Raw genomic sequence first — 18,498 nt, 5'->3', positions numbered from 1 at the left:
ATGTTAAAAGTAGGCTGTGCACAAAAATTGATCACCCTTTCAACAAGGATTTCAACACCTTAAACTGTTTAACACAGATTAACTGGAACCTAGAATTGGCTTGATGAGCTCATTAAGCATTGACCTTCATAGACGTTTACATTCACTCATGACAAAATATATTCAAGGTGGCCAATTTCAAGTCGCTTCCTATCTTTGACTCCTTAACTGAGCATTGCCATGGGGGCTTCAAAACAACTCTCAAATGACTTGGATATGAAGATGGCCGGTATTATAGATAATGGAAAGGGTACAAAGAACCATCTCAGACATTTCACCTGTTAGTTTCACTTTGTGGAACACAGTGAGAACATGGAAGGCTACGGGCACAGTTTCTGTTCAGGCCAGAAGATGCCAGAAGATGCAGGACAAGAAAAATATCAGCAAGGCAAAGGTGAAGGATGGTGAGATGGTGAGAATGGTCAAAAACAAGCCACAGCCTCCTCAAAATGCCTACGGCAGATGGCGTCACTGTGCATCCTTCAACAATTCAGCACATTTTGCACAACCCAAACCCTATACAAAAGCACATCTGGACAAGTCAGCTTTGTTTTGGAATAAGATGCTTTTGACTGATGAAAAAAAGGTTGAGCTATTTGGGCATAACAAGCAGGGTTGTGGAGGGAGGCGAAAGAACACAGCATTCCAAGAAAAGCACTTGCTACCCACAGTTAAGTAATGTTTAAGAGTCTGCCCCAAAGTTGAAGTCACATCGGAGCTGGGTATTTCAACAAGACAATGAAGATTTTTCTGTTGAGGTGCCCAAATTTAACAAACAGCCAATGATTTTCATATTAAATTAATGGAAATTCTCAGGAGTTGCCCAACCTTTTTCATATGACCGTATGAGCAGTGCAGCTGGTCTGGTACAACATTCACCAACAACAAACCTTAACCAATTAATGACATTTGAAAATGTCATAGTACCCTCTTTACAAATAAAAGTTGCAGCTAGTGGGAGGCCTCAGTGACAGCCCACAGGTTCTCTCAGTCCATCTCCTGCTATAAACAAACTTTACATTTTCCAGTAACTTAATACTCAGCCGCAGACATTTGTAAATCTCTTTCCACTGAGTCCTGTGAACACACTGTGCTGAAAGTGATTATTTATAGGAGCCACCCAAGTTATGTACTGTATGAGAACACAACGACGCCCTATGTTAATTTTATAATGCCGGTGCACAGAATCAGACAAATTGTTGCCCAAATGACATTAAATCAGACAATCTGCCCCACACACCCATTATGTACACTTGCACTGATTTACAGTTAAAACGAGCAGCTACACTTGAATAATATCAGTCTAATCAATAGCATCGATGCTAATAATTCTTCAAGAGTAATTGACTGAAGATACTGTGCTATTTAAGTTTTTAGAAAATTCTATGAATATTTAACCTTGTGACTCTTTTTCATCTTCCAGTATTTCAAGCTCATGACTGAAGAGTGCTTCAAATCCTTTATGCATAATTGATGACTCTGCGTAAAAGTATTGCAGAACAGTGTTGGATTGCTGCACTGGATCAGAGGGGGGAGGCTGGTGTGAACAAAGCTAGTTTGTGTACTGCATGCTCGACTGGTATCTGGGGCAATGCGTGGCTGTCGGAAAAAAAAGATGGAGTCCTACAGGCGTCACACACAACCCAATAGCATTGATTCCTCGAAGGGAAGCACAGCGCCAAGTCCTTCACACATCCTGTCTGCGCTCAGTGAGTTGTGGATGATCTCCGAACCGGCTGTCAGCCCACTGACCGCATCATGCGACACTGCTGGAATGCTCTAATCCTGACCAAGTCACAGCAAAAGTTGAACGTAAATGAGCCCTGACCTTGCTCCTACCAGCAGAGGGAGCTATGACCTGTTCATCGCTCACTTGCTACTAATTAATCTTTGAGGAATAAATTACATCAATCCAGATAATCCCAATCATATAGATACAGTCTCTTAACTCAAGCAAGGACAAACATCTGGTTGACTTTCAGGTCTGCTGCAGACGTTTCAATCACGATACCACATTTGTTCTGTGCACTTCTCTTTCCATCGTACATTGTTGTCAGACTCACTAATACTGGACTATGTGCCCGTGGAGCTATTTGCAATTAATCCCATCATTGAGGGGAACAGATATCTGGATGCTGCACGGAGCCATGTTGGGTGACAAAACGCACACATACATGTTTACTTACAGCTCACGCAATTGCTTTCAATTCCAGCTTGTTTTATGCCTCTGAATCAGAGGCAGTCTGTATATTTAGATGGAGAGAGCAGTGAAGACCATGGTGAAATGAAATAAACTTTTGTCATTTTGCACTGAAAAACATTAAGGTGCCAAAAACAGAACATAATTAGACAGCTGATTTGTCTCAAAAACACTGGAGAAAATCTCTATTTCTCTATCTGGAAAATACAATACAACATTTTTCGCAAACAGAGAAATGAGGTCTAAAAAGATAAAAGCATGAAGGATCTTTGACATGTCTGCAGACAAGTAAAAGTGAAAAAGATAAACTCTAAGACTGAACCAGCAGTTATTTTGGATGGAAACGGTTTCCACAGAAATATTTGCGGCACTCACACATACACCTCTGCTCAATATTGAGATATTCTGAGCATGTTACACAACAACAAGTTCAACAATGCCACAATCGTGAGAAAAGGCAGGAGAGTGAAGCAGAAAAAATACCTTACAAATTAGACACAGTTGAAATCACAAAACAAAGAAACAATGAACAACGACACAGTGAAATTATCATGCATTTCAGCGAGGCAATTTTCTACATGAAGACCATTAAATAGAATTGATGCATTTCTAAGTGTAAATTAAACTGATTTAGTGGGGTCCTTGTCCATACTCTGCCTCATTTGCATTCAGCTCAACATAATGCATTAGGAAAGCTCTTCCAACTATGAACCCTGATAAAGAAGATGTGAATGATTTAGAGACTTGAGTGAGGTTGAAATGACCATGAGGTATCTCAGAGAGGAGGGAAGGAGGAGGAAAATATAAGTGAATAAGTGTTGAAGCGGATTCAGTTTCAAGGGGTCAGCAGAAAGCGAGAATGCAAAAACGACAAGATTGAAGTGATGGCTGGGGATGTGGGACACCAAGAAAACTGATGAATGGAGGGAAAAATCTCAAGAAGCGTAAGGAAGGGGCTTTATGATGACCTTCAGTTTACTGACCAAGGTCGAACACAAACAAAACATGCAAAGCAAGTTTTGTTAGGAAAAGGTTAATGGATGAAGGCAATCTTGGTAAATACGTAGTAACTCTGTTCTGGGACTCTTTTGTTGAATTTAAACAGCTTATCTAAACTTAAGTCCAAAACAACAACATGATTGGTATGTACACAGGTTTCACACACTTCCTTTAAATGGAAAGAAACTGAAAGGGTCCTAATATTGATCCAGGAGTTATTTTAGTCACACATAACATCCCAGCGGTTGTAATATGGTCACATAAAGAGGAAGCCACAATAAGTGGACATATACATACAGTCTCTTTTAGACACTAACACACCAGCATGAGATGCTGAAGCAATTCAGCAGTGTGCTGGCAATTAAAGGTCCGTGCCTAAGGGGGTGCTGAAGTCAAACTCTCGGTGCTCTATGCTCTAACAAACATTTTCTCCATTACCATGCCACTAACTCTCCTGCGTTGCCCCAAGCTCTACTGTATATTGTCCTTCACCGAGACTCTGCAAGGAGGTGGCAGAGGAAAGGTTGAAAAGAGTGGCCACAGGATCGAAGAGAGAATAGGAAGAGGAAGTGCTGCTGCATGAGAGGACTGGAAAAGAGGCAAACATGAAGAATACAGCCAATTGCAGACCAGCCAATGTCTGCTGCCATCGATAAAAATGTATAATCCACTTAAAAGAGGTGCCCAATATTCTTTTAGTGTCAGTCCAACATGAAAACAAAGAGAATGTAGTGCCAAGGAGATGAGTTTTCAGTGGGTAAGAGCATGTGATGTTAGTGTGTCAGTAACATTTAAAGGACAGTGTTTCCGTCTGAGATAATTAGAGGCGTCAGTGGGCCAGCTGTTGGCTTTCAGCAGGGTCAGTGTAATGCACACACACACACACACACACACACACACACACACACACACACACACACACACACACACACACACACGCACGCACACACGCACGCACACACGCACACACACACACACACACACACACACACACACACACACACACACACACACACACACACACACACACAGTATAACAGAGAGCTCAAGAGCAGATGAATCAAAGGGTCACAATGATTTTCCAAAAGTCATTTAAAATGTAAGATGGACTGTCCCGCATGTTAAAAGAGTAAGACAGATTAAGACCAAGATGTGAACGTGTGTTTAGAGGTCATGCATGCAGGAGAAACGGCTGAATATTTCACAATAACAAAAACAAAAACAGCATAAAAAAAGATGATGTCAGTGTTCCTGTCATGATGAGAAACTCCTCTACATCAACACTAGGTGGCGACATGCAACACTCCCAGAGCTGCCTACACTGTGCTGACTAAGGGCTGGCTGGCAGAAGATGTGTGTGTGCCAAGTCAACATACATGTGTGCTTACATGTGAGCGAGCGCGAGGTGCGGTTGACCTTGTAAAGCTGCTGCATACATACAGATTCTCCTTCATCCTGAGCCGATATACCGCTTCAGTCCCTGAGGACCCCCCCTCCCTCCCTTCGATCCTCGATGATTTAATATGGAGGGGGGTACAAATGCAGGTGAAACACAACATGCACAAATGCCTGTTATCAGATCAAACGCTTCACAAAGATATGTAATGGAAGTTAATTATTCCAACATGTGCCAACACTGCTCTCCCATTTCCCTGCCCACTGAAAACATAAAGCTGCCGTAACAGTTAAAGTGACTGGCTGCTCCACACCCCCATCCCCTTCCTCCTCCTTCCTCTCACTGTTGCTCACTTAATCTCCTGCTTCTCTGTAAATGTGGATCCATAATGTTTAGTGCAAACTCAGAGACCAAAGGGGAGAAAGAGGGAGGTGTTAAGGATGGAATCTATGATTTTGCAGTGTTGCAACGTGTCCCCCCCCTCTCTGCGGCAGTAAGAATGGGGAGAAGGAATGAGATCTTTGCTGTGTTGAGGCAGGAGGATTGATTATAGGAGGGATGGAGGATCACAATCCAGCGGGTAGAGAGAAAGGAAAAAGGGGGTGGACACACCAGCCTCTGCAACTGCTCAAGAAAAATCTCTGGGGTCAGCCAATTAGAGGCTGGGTGACACCACTATCCTCCCAGCCAGCTAGTAAATCCTGCACCAGAACACAACTCGCGTGCCTCTGCCCAATGAACATATGAGCTCATCCGGAGGCACGCGAACAAGAAGAAAACACATACGCAGAAGGAAAAAAAAGCCTTTTTAAGTAGCGAGTGGACACAGTGAGGTATTGGAGTGTCGGCCAGCAATACCATCAAAGAAAGATGTGCTTCAGGGATTAAATGTTACCTACCATTGGATTATTGTACAGCAAATACAAAATGAGACACTTCCTCATAACCAGAGGCTTAATATTTCTTTCTTTTTTAGCTCTGGAGCTGCATGGTGACGAGCGCTCTCGCCACACAGCAAGATGATCCTGAGTTTTATTTCAGTCTTCGTGTGTGCGTGGACTTTATCTGAAAATTCCACTTTACTTCCACAGTCAAAAGACAATGTGGTTAGTTTAACCTAATCAAAGTCGTATTATGTTTAATTAATTCTGTTCCACTGTAATTTCTACTTTTGACATTTATTAACTTCAAGATCACTGCTGCCTTCAGTTCTTACTTCCAGAATAACAAATAATCTCTGTACCAAGATTGACCAAGTTGTTCAATGACATTTACATTTACATTTTTTCTGGATTATCATCAATGTTAGAAATGAGTAAGTGGATATTCTAATCCACATTTTTAAATGGTGAGCAAAGCTGTCATTTTACCGGTCATCATTTGGTCTATTCAGTCCCAGCAGCACGTTCAACCATAGATTTACTCAGTAACTAGAACTACAGCTGAAAGAAAATAGCTTTTGTAAAATGCTGCCTTGAAACTCACAATGATGCCAAATATCCTCCAATGAATGTGTACAAATCAAAAGCTTTAACGATTCAAGAAAGAGAATGTTTGTCCTAAAACTATTTTCCCAGAGCCAAAAGTAGCCACTTTTTCTCCGGAATCTGCACATCAAAATACCATTGCTCCAATCTGAGAGTTTACAAGTAATCAACAAAATAATGCCTTTGCCTCCAGAGTGAATGTTTTCATGTGGAAATGTGCTGTAGGTGCCAGAGTCATTGTTGCTTAAAATAATTGTTCGAATTGGCAGAGAGGCCATATTTTATACACGGTGATACGATAACAGTTTTCATTTGCTGCTGCGAAGGAAGCAAAGTTCAGTCCCGGAATAAATGCAGGTTGTTCTGTGTGTTTACACAGAGGAGAGGATCGCTGTGGAAGCTGGAGAGGATGAGAAGTGAAGAGCATCAAATCAAAGTGACACCACCTTTCCCTCCAGGGGATTCAGATGAAGGGGTTTACAAATGGCTAAGCTTTTAATAACAGGTCCATGATGCTACAACACTGTAATGACACTTGACACAAGGATTAGATGACTCAAGAAATCTGCACTCCACTAAGTAAGATGTGTCATAAGGGAGCACAGAGAGATACTCCAAGGCTCCAACCAGGATCTGGTCTTGTGCTCTCCTCCTCTGTAGCTCAAATAAGGCTTCTAGTCATAAAAAGCAAACCTGAATCTGCAGCTCAAACGACCAACCACGCATATGGAACATCTATACTGTATTTCTGGGCATCACTTTGGACTATGCAGGTTTAATTCAGTCAGGAAATTCAGACTCCAATCATGAACTCAATCTTCTCCAGCCCATCGCATTAAATGAATCAGACATTCTCTATTGTCCGCACTCAGAACTGGAACGGAGAATTACAGCCGGGAAGCTATGCTGCCGTAATGACCTACTGTACTGCTGGCTTTTGAATTGAATTATTTTTCTTTCCTCCGGTAGACAGACAAAAAAGGACTCATAATATCAATCAGGTAAATAAGACACCAGTCATCCAATACAGAGGAACAGGGCACAAAGTCACCCTCGGGTCGCCCACGCTGCGCTTACGTTTCGCTCCTTTTTGATTTCACTCTTCTCCTTTTTGACACTTCCCTTAAGTTATGTTCTTTCAGTCTGAGCACTCGTCTTCACATCAAGCTCTAGCAAACAATCGCCAACACATGAGGTGCTTCCCACATATATACTGCTTCCCACACTGACCTGCTGAACAAACCAGCAACAGTGCAGATAGACGAAAAGAAAAAAAAAAAAAAAAAAGCACAAAATACTAAGAATGTCATGGGTTTTGTAGTATTTTTTGAACAGTGTTGGGAACAGTGACGGTAAAGCCTGACTATAACCAATTACTTAAACTGATTAATATTATAGAACTGTTATTGCAGTTATAAATAGTGACATTTCAGTGGGCTTGTTCCTAACAGTTATAGAGCCGCTGTCTCTCTGCTGTGCTCACTGTTTTGTGTGTTGTTTCCTTGATGACTGATTCCATAAAACTCCAGTTTACATTAATCCTGAAATAACTTAGCAAATAACTCTTCCTAACAGAGACAGGAAAGATGTTCAACTGGAAGTCATATTAACTTTATCATCTACAGTACCCATGATATATTAGCAAAATGCAACAGTGGCTTCTTATACGACTTGTTGTTTGCGGGCAAAACACATCTATGGTCATTTATTTCAGCTGTTTCTGCTTCTTCCTGTTGTCATTAGCTGGTAAATTGGTTTCTTTCAGAACAATAACATCTAGAGTGGAGACCATTTCTCTGATAAAAAAAACCCACATAATAATACAGGTCTGCTAAGTTTAATGTGTAAATCAGTCAGACTGACCCACACAGCACTGCCAGTTCAGTTACTGTGGACATCATGAAGACGGGTCCAGTTGGACAATATAATCAAAAGCATGGACATAATTAACTTTGTCAATTAAATAGACAGTTCTTGTTTGCAGTAACTAGATACTGCCAATGCTTTTTAAAGAAGTAAGAACTAGCAAAGTCCTAAAGTACATTACAGGTTCTGGTAAATTACATTGCACCAGTTCAGTGACAGGAAAACAGAGAGCTTTCAAAAATCATGTCAATTCATACTTTTTTTTTTGTATGCTTGTTTAAAACAAAATGTGTTTTAAACACAAGGATGCAGAGTCTAAACACCAGTCTTTGTATCTCACTGAAATTTTCATTTGGTCACTGTGTGTCATATTTAGACAGTAAATACATTTACATCAGAAAATTGATCACTATCCTGGGTGAGATTTTCAATTTTCTGTAGTGTGAATGTTAACATGTTCTAAATCCTGCTGTTTAAAGCTGAACACACAGGGCAAGTGAAATCTTTTTCCTCTGGGGTAAAGTGGGACAGATCAATACGGTAAAGGCTCGGATGCACACTGCAGAGGCTCATACAGCCGCTGTATGTTTCAGTCTAAGAGATGCTGCAGGGGCCCAGCATATCAAGGCAGGGCTCACAGTACCTGGACATTAGAACACACTCAGCTCTCCATCCCACCTCCTGTCCTTTCCTCTCCTCCCTCATCAGCCAGAAGGAGCTTAAAGGGGAAGAGCTCAGGTTGGAAAACGGACACTAAAAACCTCTCCTATTTTCACAACAAACTGTTCAGCAGTGACCGATCAGATTCCTCGATGAAGACGTCGCCTCATTTATTCTTCCTCTTTTATTTGGGCATGATGAGGATCCATTTCAATAACCCTGATCTCTCAATTCTTGTTTCAGGCAGTTATGTAACAGCTCCACTATCAGAATAACAATTGGGAGAAGAGATTAGCGCAATCGGCCAAGGAGAGAGATAGAGAGGAAGACGACGAGAGGCAGAGAGGAGGGAGGCACTTGGAGAAAAATCCAAGGAAGCCCCTCTTAATGTGACACATCGTTTCACGTGTTGTGGGAGGACAACCACACACAATTGTGGCTCCTCTTAATTTTTTGAAAGGTTTACATAAACCTCTGCTGAATTTTTTTCTATTTTTTTTTCTCCCGTGAAAAGACTTCAGTCTTACGTGTCTCCTTCATTTACAATAATCAGCTGAGAAACGCACCAATAGATGGAAAGTGTCTGCCAGGCTTATGAGGATTATCAAATACATGCATCATGCCTTCTTTTATTAGAGAGATAATAACGCATAATAAGCAGGTGCAGATGGTTGCATCTTCATTCCTAAAATGAAAGAATGAATCACTGCAGTGAGCATGAAACTGACAGCATGGTGAGACATCTTGATCACTCACCAACAATTTAAAAATATCTTCGAGCTTTGCGGTTTTTGGGGAAGCCGAAGTCCTGCAGAGAGGGAGTGTCTGAATGTTTCATGTTGCTGCATTTGTTTGTGTTTTCTTTTTCTTTTTTTTTCTGTTCTAGCCAAGAATAGATACCTTTTGAGAAGAGGAGTTTTCCCTCCCAAAGAACCGAAATGAGAGTGTTCTGGTACCTGTTTTAAAAATGTACTCATCAGTCGCTTCTAGCTCATAAATAAAGATCCACTAGTGGGAGGAGAGAGATGCGGGCTCAGTGAATTGGCCTCACGTGTTTGTTCCACTCCCGCTTTAATTAAAGGAGAGTAGGCTGCAGCTCCTGGCCGCCCTCCCCCAGCAGCACTTACTGGAGAGCCCAGCGCTGGACTTGGTGAGACTCAAGCTCCATCAATGTGAGTGAGTGCCCCGGCTCAGCCTGCTGAGTCATCTGTCTGAGGGGTTCCACAGGGCCACAGCCCCACACACACACACACACACGCGCACACGCGCACACACGCACACACACACACACACACACACACACACACACACACACACACACACACACACACACACACACACACACACACACACACACACACACACACACACACACACACACACACACACACACACAATAAAGCATTCATAAATGTACACAGGCTTGAGTGATGTTTGATCACAGAGAATTGAGATGAATAGATCGCTGGTTGGCTGATCTGGTGATCTTTTATGGTGTCCACACACACACACACACACACACACACACACACACACACACACACACACACACACACACACACACACACACACACACACACACACACACACACACACACACACACACACACACACACACACACACACACACACACACACCATAAAAAACAGGTGACAGAACGGAACGGCGTCGTCATCTTTATAAGATTTCTTGAAAACATTCACTTTTAACGACACAAATGATTTGGCTTCTTATCATCACGGACTGCATGATAAATCGCAATTTGTCTTTATCAACATTCACAACATACATATTGCAAATGACTGACCGAGCTGCAATAACTTCTATTCTTCTGTTAATATGCATTTATGTTGTGCATATCAACATACAGCATTAGGCCATTCAGAATGAGCCCTACGATTGTAGGTTGTGCTGATTTCCCTTTGAAGTGAAACTTATTGCACCCAACGGCGAGAGGCCAAAAATGCAAAGCAAACAAATTGAGGAAAAATTCTGAAACTCAAAGTCAACAGCTAACAGCTCCACTTCTGAAATGCTGCCGATGGAATCTCCAGACACACAAGATAAAAAAATTAAATGATTGCATGAATTGTACATTGACAAGACTCAAGTCTAAAATGTTGACGCTTACAACAAGCTTTTCAATACAGTGAAGCATCAAGACATTTAGAAAGACAGCTATTTCTCTCAGCTTGCAGAGACTCAGAACTAAGGAGACTGAATGCTGGACTCAAGTTTGTAATGACACAGCTCTGAACAAATGTTCCTTCATGTTCACTGGATCTATGTGGACTTGAAGTGTGTTTAAGTCGCTGTTGTGTTCCCATCAAGCTTCCAATGCACCGAGCAGACCAAAGTTTACAAAACCTCTTATTTAAACACACTTATTTAAGCAAATGGCATTTATATGGCAAATATTGGTGAAATGAGTGAAACCATGGAAGTTTTATTTTTTTTAATTTAATATGAGTAGAACAAGTTGCAACAACAAACAGATTGATGATATGGAGAAGTGAGCCACCATGACAAGGATGTAGAGCTTTATTGAGGTTTAAGCATAGCGAGGTTAGACCCGCTCACATTACCATGTAATCCTGATTCTCTCAGGCAGGACAGTAATGCCTTTATGACAGTGAGAGGAGCAGAACATCCAGTCATGGTCCAGCATTGATAGATGAAAACACCTTGTCTATGTTTTTTAGCTGACAATAAAGCAGATCAGTCAAAACTCTTTACAAATGTGGTGAGCAAAACAGAAAAGTATCTCAAAATGCCGCAAACGTTGTACCTTGATGTGAAAAATAGAAATTTGAAGCTGAAGTTGGAACACTTGAACACTGGAAAAAGTTCATCTTCTGTAGATGCAGGTGCAAGTCACAGAGTTTGACATATTCAACAAACCAATGGCCCACACCCGCCACGTCTCCCTTTGTGTCTTAGACAAGTCTCGGTGTCTTACCAGTTTTGTCCCTTCCCGTTTTATATTGATGCTCACCTGTCTCGTCTTCACACTTGTCCTTCCTGTCGGCCCTCCCTCTGTGCTTCTGATTCTGGTAATGTGCTGCCATCTTGCCCTCCCTAGTGTACTTAAAGCCCCTCAGTGTCTCGTTGCCGGATCATCATCGTACCTTCGTGTCGTGACATCCCATGTCTTTCCTAGTTTTTCAACTTACTTGTACTTTTGGACTTCTGCTACTAAATTACTCTTTTGGACTCTCCTCAAGATACCTTGGTCTTGCTTTTGAAACTGTATTCAATAAACGTTGAATTCTGATTTGTTGCATGAGTTTGCTTTTGAGTTGGCCATTGTTCTGTGACAAATCCTGCTTCGGGTCAACAGTCATGGCTGGTGGTGACTATTATGATTTTGTGGCACATCAGGGCACATCTCCTTCTTGATGACCAATGCCTTCCACGCCAAAGTGGATGATCTACTCTTGACATTCAATGAAGTCTCAAATGAAAATCGTCTGTTTTTATGAGCAATACAATGACTTCAGCCTTGAGGGGTGTTGAGCAATAGAGTCGACGTTAAAACTGTGAGAGAAGGAAAACTGTGGTATAAATACCATAAACCTTCACCCCTCACCCCTCCAATGGGTCCAGAGACTATGGCTCTAAAGTCCTGGCCTGGAGTTGGCAACCAGAAGCTCCACGTAGTTGTTGCTCTTGAGCAGGTGAAAGCCTGGCAGCCTGAGCTGGATCGGCTTCCCCATGTCATTTTCCATAGAAAAAGGTCATGAGAGCATTTGTGTAATGCAGAGTCTCTGGCTGTGTAGGAAGGATGCCAGGAAACACACACACACACACACACACACACACACACACACACACACACACACACACACACACACACACACACACACACACACACACACACACACACACACACACACACACACACACACACACACACACACACACACACACACACACACACACCACCACCACCACCACCACCACATTATACTTCCATTCTGTCTCAAACATCAACACGTTCACCTCAGTGAAGACTTTGCTTCTCATTGAGGGAGTAAGGTGAGGAGATTTAGGAGGGCAGACGGATACGGATACAAGGCTGGAATGCTGATCGACTGCTCCCTCTCCAGTTTTTCATGAAAACAGAGATGGAGGAGGGAGATGGCACTATTCAACATTGCAATCTGCTGTAACTGGAGCCAATCCCAGCTGACTATGGGAGAGGGCAGGTTACAACCTGGACGGATCGCCAGTCTATCACAGGACAAACACAGAGAGACAGGCAACCACACACACAACCACACACATTCACATCTATGGACAATTCACGGTTACCAATTATGCTCAACTGCGTGTTTTTGGACCGTGGGAGAAAGCAGGAGACCCCAGAGGAGGTCTCAAAACACCTTACATGACGGACACATGGACTGGTAAATATGGACAAACTCTGGAGAACAACCCACTGCACCTGATTCAACGGACACCAAAAACTTCAATCTAAGGTCACATTTAAAATCACACCATCACCTTCACACATGCTTTCATTACTTGAATAAGCTGAATAATCTTCATGAATTTGCTGCTTCCAGTTCAAAATATTTTTATAATTTGTCCAAAATAACTTCCGAAAAAAAAATTCACTTTTTAGCTGGCCTATTGAAGATTTGTCAATGTTCAGATAATGATAAAGTTAGTTGGATTATACTGGTAAATTGAAATAATATCCACACATGAAGAAAAAATAAACCATCCAATCAATTTAGGAAAAGGAAATGAGAAATCCATACAGTTCAATAATCAATATAAACCATAATCAATATATCCCTATTGCTAATACTGGACTTGTTCCACATCCTGAAAGTTCATAATGATCCTATGAATTGAAACAACTGTTCTGGAAACAAGAGAGCCCAGATCAGTAAAGAGCAATAAAAAATATACTTAAATAATATCATGCTTTTAATTCCCTTTAATATTGGTATCCAGTGTGTTATCCAAATTATCGGCACTCATAGTTCACTGGAACGAACACAAAGAATAAGGATTTGATTACATGATGTATCTATTGGAACTATTTTCTGGTCAAAATGTCTTTTTGCAATAGACAATAAGTATCATTATACAAACTTTCATTGAGAAGCTACAGAAATGAAGTGGCCCAGACGTTTAGGAAGCAGGAGCTCGAATGTCAATAATAAGCTGGAATACAGTGGAGATCAATTGGCTCTAAAGTATTATTTGTTTAAGAAATGCAGTAAGTTCCAGGTGTGCATTTCTCATAACCTTGTAACAGTTCTGAGACGCAAATGAAGTAAACAACTTAAAATGAAAAGTGCACAAGATCCACTTTCTTCCCCATTTATCAGTAATCCTGATAGATGAGAAACGATATAGAAAACATTACTCCACATTTTTGGGTTGTTGTCGCCATGCAAAGCACTTACATATTAAAGCAGCGTCAGACACAAACGCAGACACAGAGTCGGTTGAATATAGCTGCTGACCTGGACAATAAAGCTTTGTTCATGTTCCGACAATATTCATTTTTCAAGAGGAGCAAGCTCATCAATAAAAGTAATTTAAGACATTATCCACTGCTCAGCAACTGACCTGAGCTAGATAATGCCACTACACTATGGAGCTAATTAAAATGGCACTTTCACCCTGCGATGACGAATAGTTCGCTTTATGACACCAGGAGTTCAGCAGTGGGTACGACCACAAGCACAGCAATCACAGCGTTTTCTGAACTCACAGGGGTGCAATGACCATGCAAAACACACATAATAGACACGAACGGAAGATTGAAAATATTAAAGCAGTAGAGAGGATAAAGCCAGGAACATCACATGTTTGCAGACATGTGCAACAAGTAATAACTACATTCAAGGTAAATCAACAAAACTTAACTAACTAATACTCAAAGAAGCAGGAGGAATAGGTGGTTGACGCTGGTTAATGTTCTGTGACAAGCAAGTAAATACTGAAACGGCCAGGATGACTGTTCAATCACAAAAAAACATGAACATGGCAAGAGATAAAAGGTTTGGTGTGAACCCAATGTTTCCAAATGTACACTGCCTCACAAATTGCAACTGTGGCATACCTTTTTAAAGAATATTACTATAAAATATATTAGAATAGCTTTTTTTTAATCACCTGCAAGACATGACCTTAAGTTAACTTGTGCAACACTGAATGACTGAAAATGTGATGATTGACTGAAATTTCTCAGAATTTTAGTCAATCACATAATTTGCTGCCACCTCAATGAGACTAAATGAAAACAGAAGTTTTCAAACTTCTCACAGTGTGTTAAACCTAAGAAAATATCGAGCTCTCCACTGCTGTGGCAGAGGCTTACCCTATTAGCTACGAACTTGTCATGAATATCCTTATTTTGAATATAAATTTAATATGTTTTTTCATAATTTTATATATTTTAATATATATTCTTTACAAAACAAAACAAAACACATATTTATGACTTGCCCCCACGTACCACTAGAGGGAGCTCATGAGCCACTGGTGCTACACGTACCACAGTTTGACAATCACGGCTCTGGAAATACATGTCTGTCAAAAAGTGTTGACCTTGCCTGCACTGTGAGGAAGAGACGCTACCAAGCAACTTCAAAAAGGCGGCTGGTGAAATTAGAAAAAGAAAAATAACCACTGAAGATAACCAACAACTAGTCGATATAATGAAATAATGATAATCAACTCATGAATCAAACTGAAGGCATGAAGCAGGAAACAGAGAGAGAATTCCCCCAGTGTTAACATCTGTTCCAGGGACCAGGAATGGCTGTAAGCCGGTGTGAAAAAAAGGAAGATAGACGTTGGGGGGGGGGGGGGGGGGGGGGGGGATCAGGAAGCTTATTTGAGAGACTTAAGCTGCATGGTTACATAAGTGATATGGGATCCTCGGAAACCATACACTTTTAGTCAAACTTGCACTGCATTAGCACACTTACCAGAAATCTTATACCTGCCCCATCTACGTATATTGCTCAGAGCTGCACGCTTTCCCTCCTTCTACCACATCTTTCCTGACAGACACAGACTGCACTTGTGCACATGCATAATGCACACGCACACAGACCTCTGCACTGGGCTTTCATTCTACGATTCTTTGACTAAAGCCAAATGGGCGATCAGATCACGTTGTTTAAGAGGTTAGAGGTGGAAAATATGACGAAAGTGTCACTCAGGAGTCATTGGCTCATGTCAGTCATCACAGGCGTGCTGGTGTCATGTGTCTGTGTGATGAAAGTCCGACTCCAGCAAAAAGAGTTGAGGAGCAAACCCCTACTGACTGAAATCCATCAAGGTGTATGAGTCATACTACCTTTCACTCTTTTCTTGGTCTTTCCGTCTTTGATCTGCGAGATACTGTACAAATGTGTCCAACAACCTTGCCATTCTACATTGTATTGCAGACAAGACTGAAAAATCTAATCCCATACATCGGCCGATCAGCTCTGCTTTTCCCCTTCACGGGGAAGTGGAGCTGTACTGTGTTTCCGTGCATAACACTGTCTCCACTGCATCAGCATCAGATTGGTTTACAGCCAACCTGGCACAGAGCAGGCACACAGGGCGACTGGACTCGGCTGCCGAGGACCAATTTGCCACCAATCCACAATATACGGATGACTCATTTTCATTAATGAGTTTGAGAGGAATCTGACGAGCGGCCGGAGGAATGAAGTGAGCTTGATGGTGGGTCCCCGCAGTCTGTGACTGACGGAGCAAAGATTTATTGTTTACAACGAACCTTGCCATTTATTCCAGCTCTGCCTGGTAGTTCTCGGGCTGCAGGTATTGCTCTGCAGTCATTACAATGCCACACAGTAGGGGGGAAAAAAACCAGAGAGCAGAAAGAGAATGGTTTGCCGCAGAAATAAGCCAGCTTACTATCCTCAAGGAAGATTAGAGCTGTGGAGAAATTCTGCTCACTAATAGCGTACTGCAGTGTGAAAACAAAGGCAGAGAGGAGGCAGAGAGAGGGCAACGAGACAGAAATGTGAAGAGGGACAGAGACACAGTGAAAGGTAGAGTACTACACTGCCTTATCAGACGACTCAGACAGGACAGTCAATAAAGCAGGTATAAAGCAGTCAAGAGTAGGAGAGCATGCATTGTGTGGTACCGTTTCCCCAGTGTCTGTATGCACACAACATACATGTGTGCCAGGGAGTCTGTGTACACACAGTGGAAACACGCCCGTGATTGGGTTTCCATGTGTGCCCTGGCACCCCTGACCACAGCGGAGCATGACAGAGAAAGAAAGGGGGGGCCATCTCAACCTTCCTGCCCCCCTCTCCAGTCACCCTTCCCACCCCGACCCAACCCCACCATCACCCCACCCCTGACTCACTATCCCACCTGTGAATAGTCCCAGTACCTTGCGCTTTTTATCCCGTGAGCGACTCCTCTTTTTGACCCTCTCCTCCTCCTTCTCTTTGCGCTCCTGCTCAAGTTGCGCTTCTAAATCCTTGTTCTTGCGGAGATGCTTGGCCGCTTGTGCCATGGCGTTGGTGGTCGGAGTCTGGGTGGCGTTGGCGTGTCCAGGTCTTACGGCGGCGGTCTGCGGAGGGACACTGCTGGGTCTTCTACCTGGCGCGGGCCAGCACTAGCGCTTCTCTGCGTTCCTCTATGGCCCTGCAGAGTCTGCAAGCGTGCTCACCCTCTGCTGCCTCCTCCTCCCCCTCCTCCTCTTCAGCAGTGCAGTCACACACACACACCGACAGTCCTCAGCCGTCTGTTGTGGGATGCTACTGCAGCGCAGCTCTCTTTTTCTCCCTCTCCCTCTCTCGCGCGTCGATGTCTGCACTCTCACTTCCTTCGTTCAATTCTTTCTGCGGCTTTCCACTCCGATATATCCTCCCTTCCCTGTGCAGAGGGAAAACAGTAAGAAACAATCAACAAACAGGTTTCCCTCCTTCTTTGTTGTTTTCCACCTCTACATGTATTTCCTGTGGACTGCTTCAACAAGCTGTCAAACTGCATCAACCACCCCCTTTCCCTTCAACAAAGATTAAAAAGGGATGAAATGACAGTCAGCTGAGAAATAGCTTTAGCAGCTTTAAATCAAAGTCAGCTCTCCCTCCTCACACCGCATTGATTTTGTTTCCTTTTCCTGTATTTAATTTCTCTGTATCTCACAGTCCTGCTGTGTGTCCATCTGTGTAGGATCACCAGGCTGCAAAGGGAACCTGTCACCACCACGGCCGATCACACCGTCACCTTCACACAAACACACCAGGATACCAAAGGAAGGGGGGGGGGGGGGGGGGGGGGGGGAATATAAAACATGCATGAGGGAGAAAAGCTGCCCCTTGCTCGTTTACCCCCTCTCTCACTCTATCCCTACTCCCTCCTCCCTCTCTACTGTTGAGGCGCTGCAGCAGACAGGATTGGTACCCATACAAGGATGTTGGTGCAGTGTGCTTGTGTGTTTCAAATGGAGGCTGAGAGCATAACTGGCTATCATTCTCTGACCGTCTCTTGTAAAGAGTGAGACATTAACGTCATTGAAATCTTTGCATCATTGGCTGCTTCATCTGATTTGTTGCGTTCCCTTCTCTGATCTGATGGGCTTTCCTGCACAAACACACACAGAAATATCCAACATATGTATCAAAGCACAAGTGGTCTGTGTGTCTAATACAATGGATGTGTGGATCTATACGCAAAGAGAATGAGGTGCTAATGGAGTCGGCACCTGTTTACTGGTATGGCTCTGCCTCCCTATTTCTCCCCTCCCCTCCATCTTTCCTCCTCCCTGTGAAACTGCTGACACAGGAAAAAAAGATCCTTTAACATCTCTCTTTGCCTGGCTCACTATACATCACACGTTCGGTTC

At 42.6% G+C, this 18,498-nt stretch overlaps 1 protein-coding gene across 1 annotated transcript in view; it reads right to left on the bottom strand.

The window, feature by feature from the left end:
• ank1a (ankyrin 1, erythrocytic a) overlaps positions 1–17,163 on the bottom strand; it is a gene marked incomplete at its 5' end in the record, with an annotated part of 86,197 nt that extends 69,034 nt beyond the window's left edge. Inside the window, one exon of the mRNA XM_080467291.1 lies at positions 17,038–17,163. Coding sequence (XP_080323417.1) covers positions 17,038–17,163 — 126 coding nt within the window. The remainder of the gene's footprint in view (positions 1–17,037) is intronic.
• Between the last annotated feature and the right edge of the window lie 1,335 nt (positions 17,164–18,498).

The sequence above is a fragment of the Lipophrys pholis genome, assembly GCF_963383615.2.
Source record: "Lipophrys pholis genome assembly, chromosome: 7".
Lineage (NCBI taxonomy): Eukaryota > Metazoa > Chordata > Actinopteri > Blenniiformes > Blenniidae > Lipophrys > Lipophrys pholis.
This window is presented reverse-complemented; position numbering and strand designations above follow the sequence as displayed.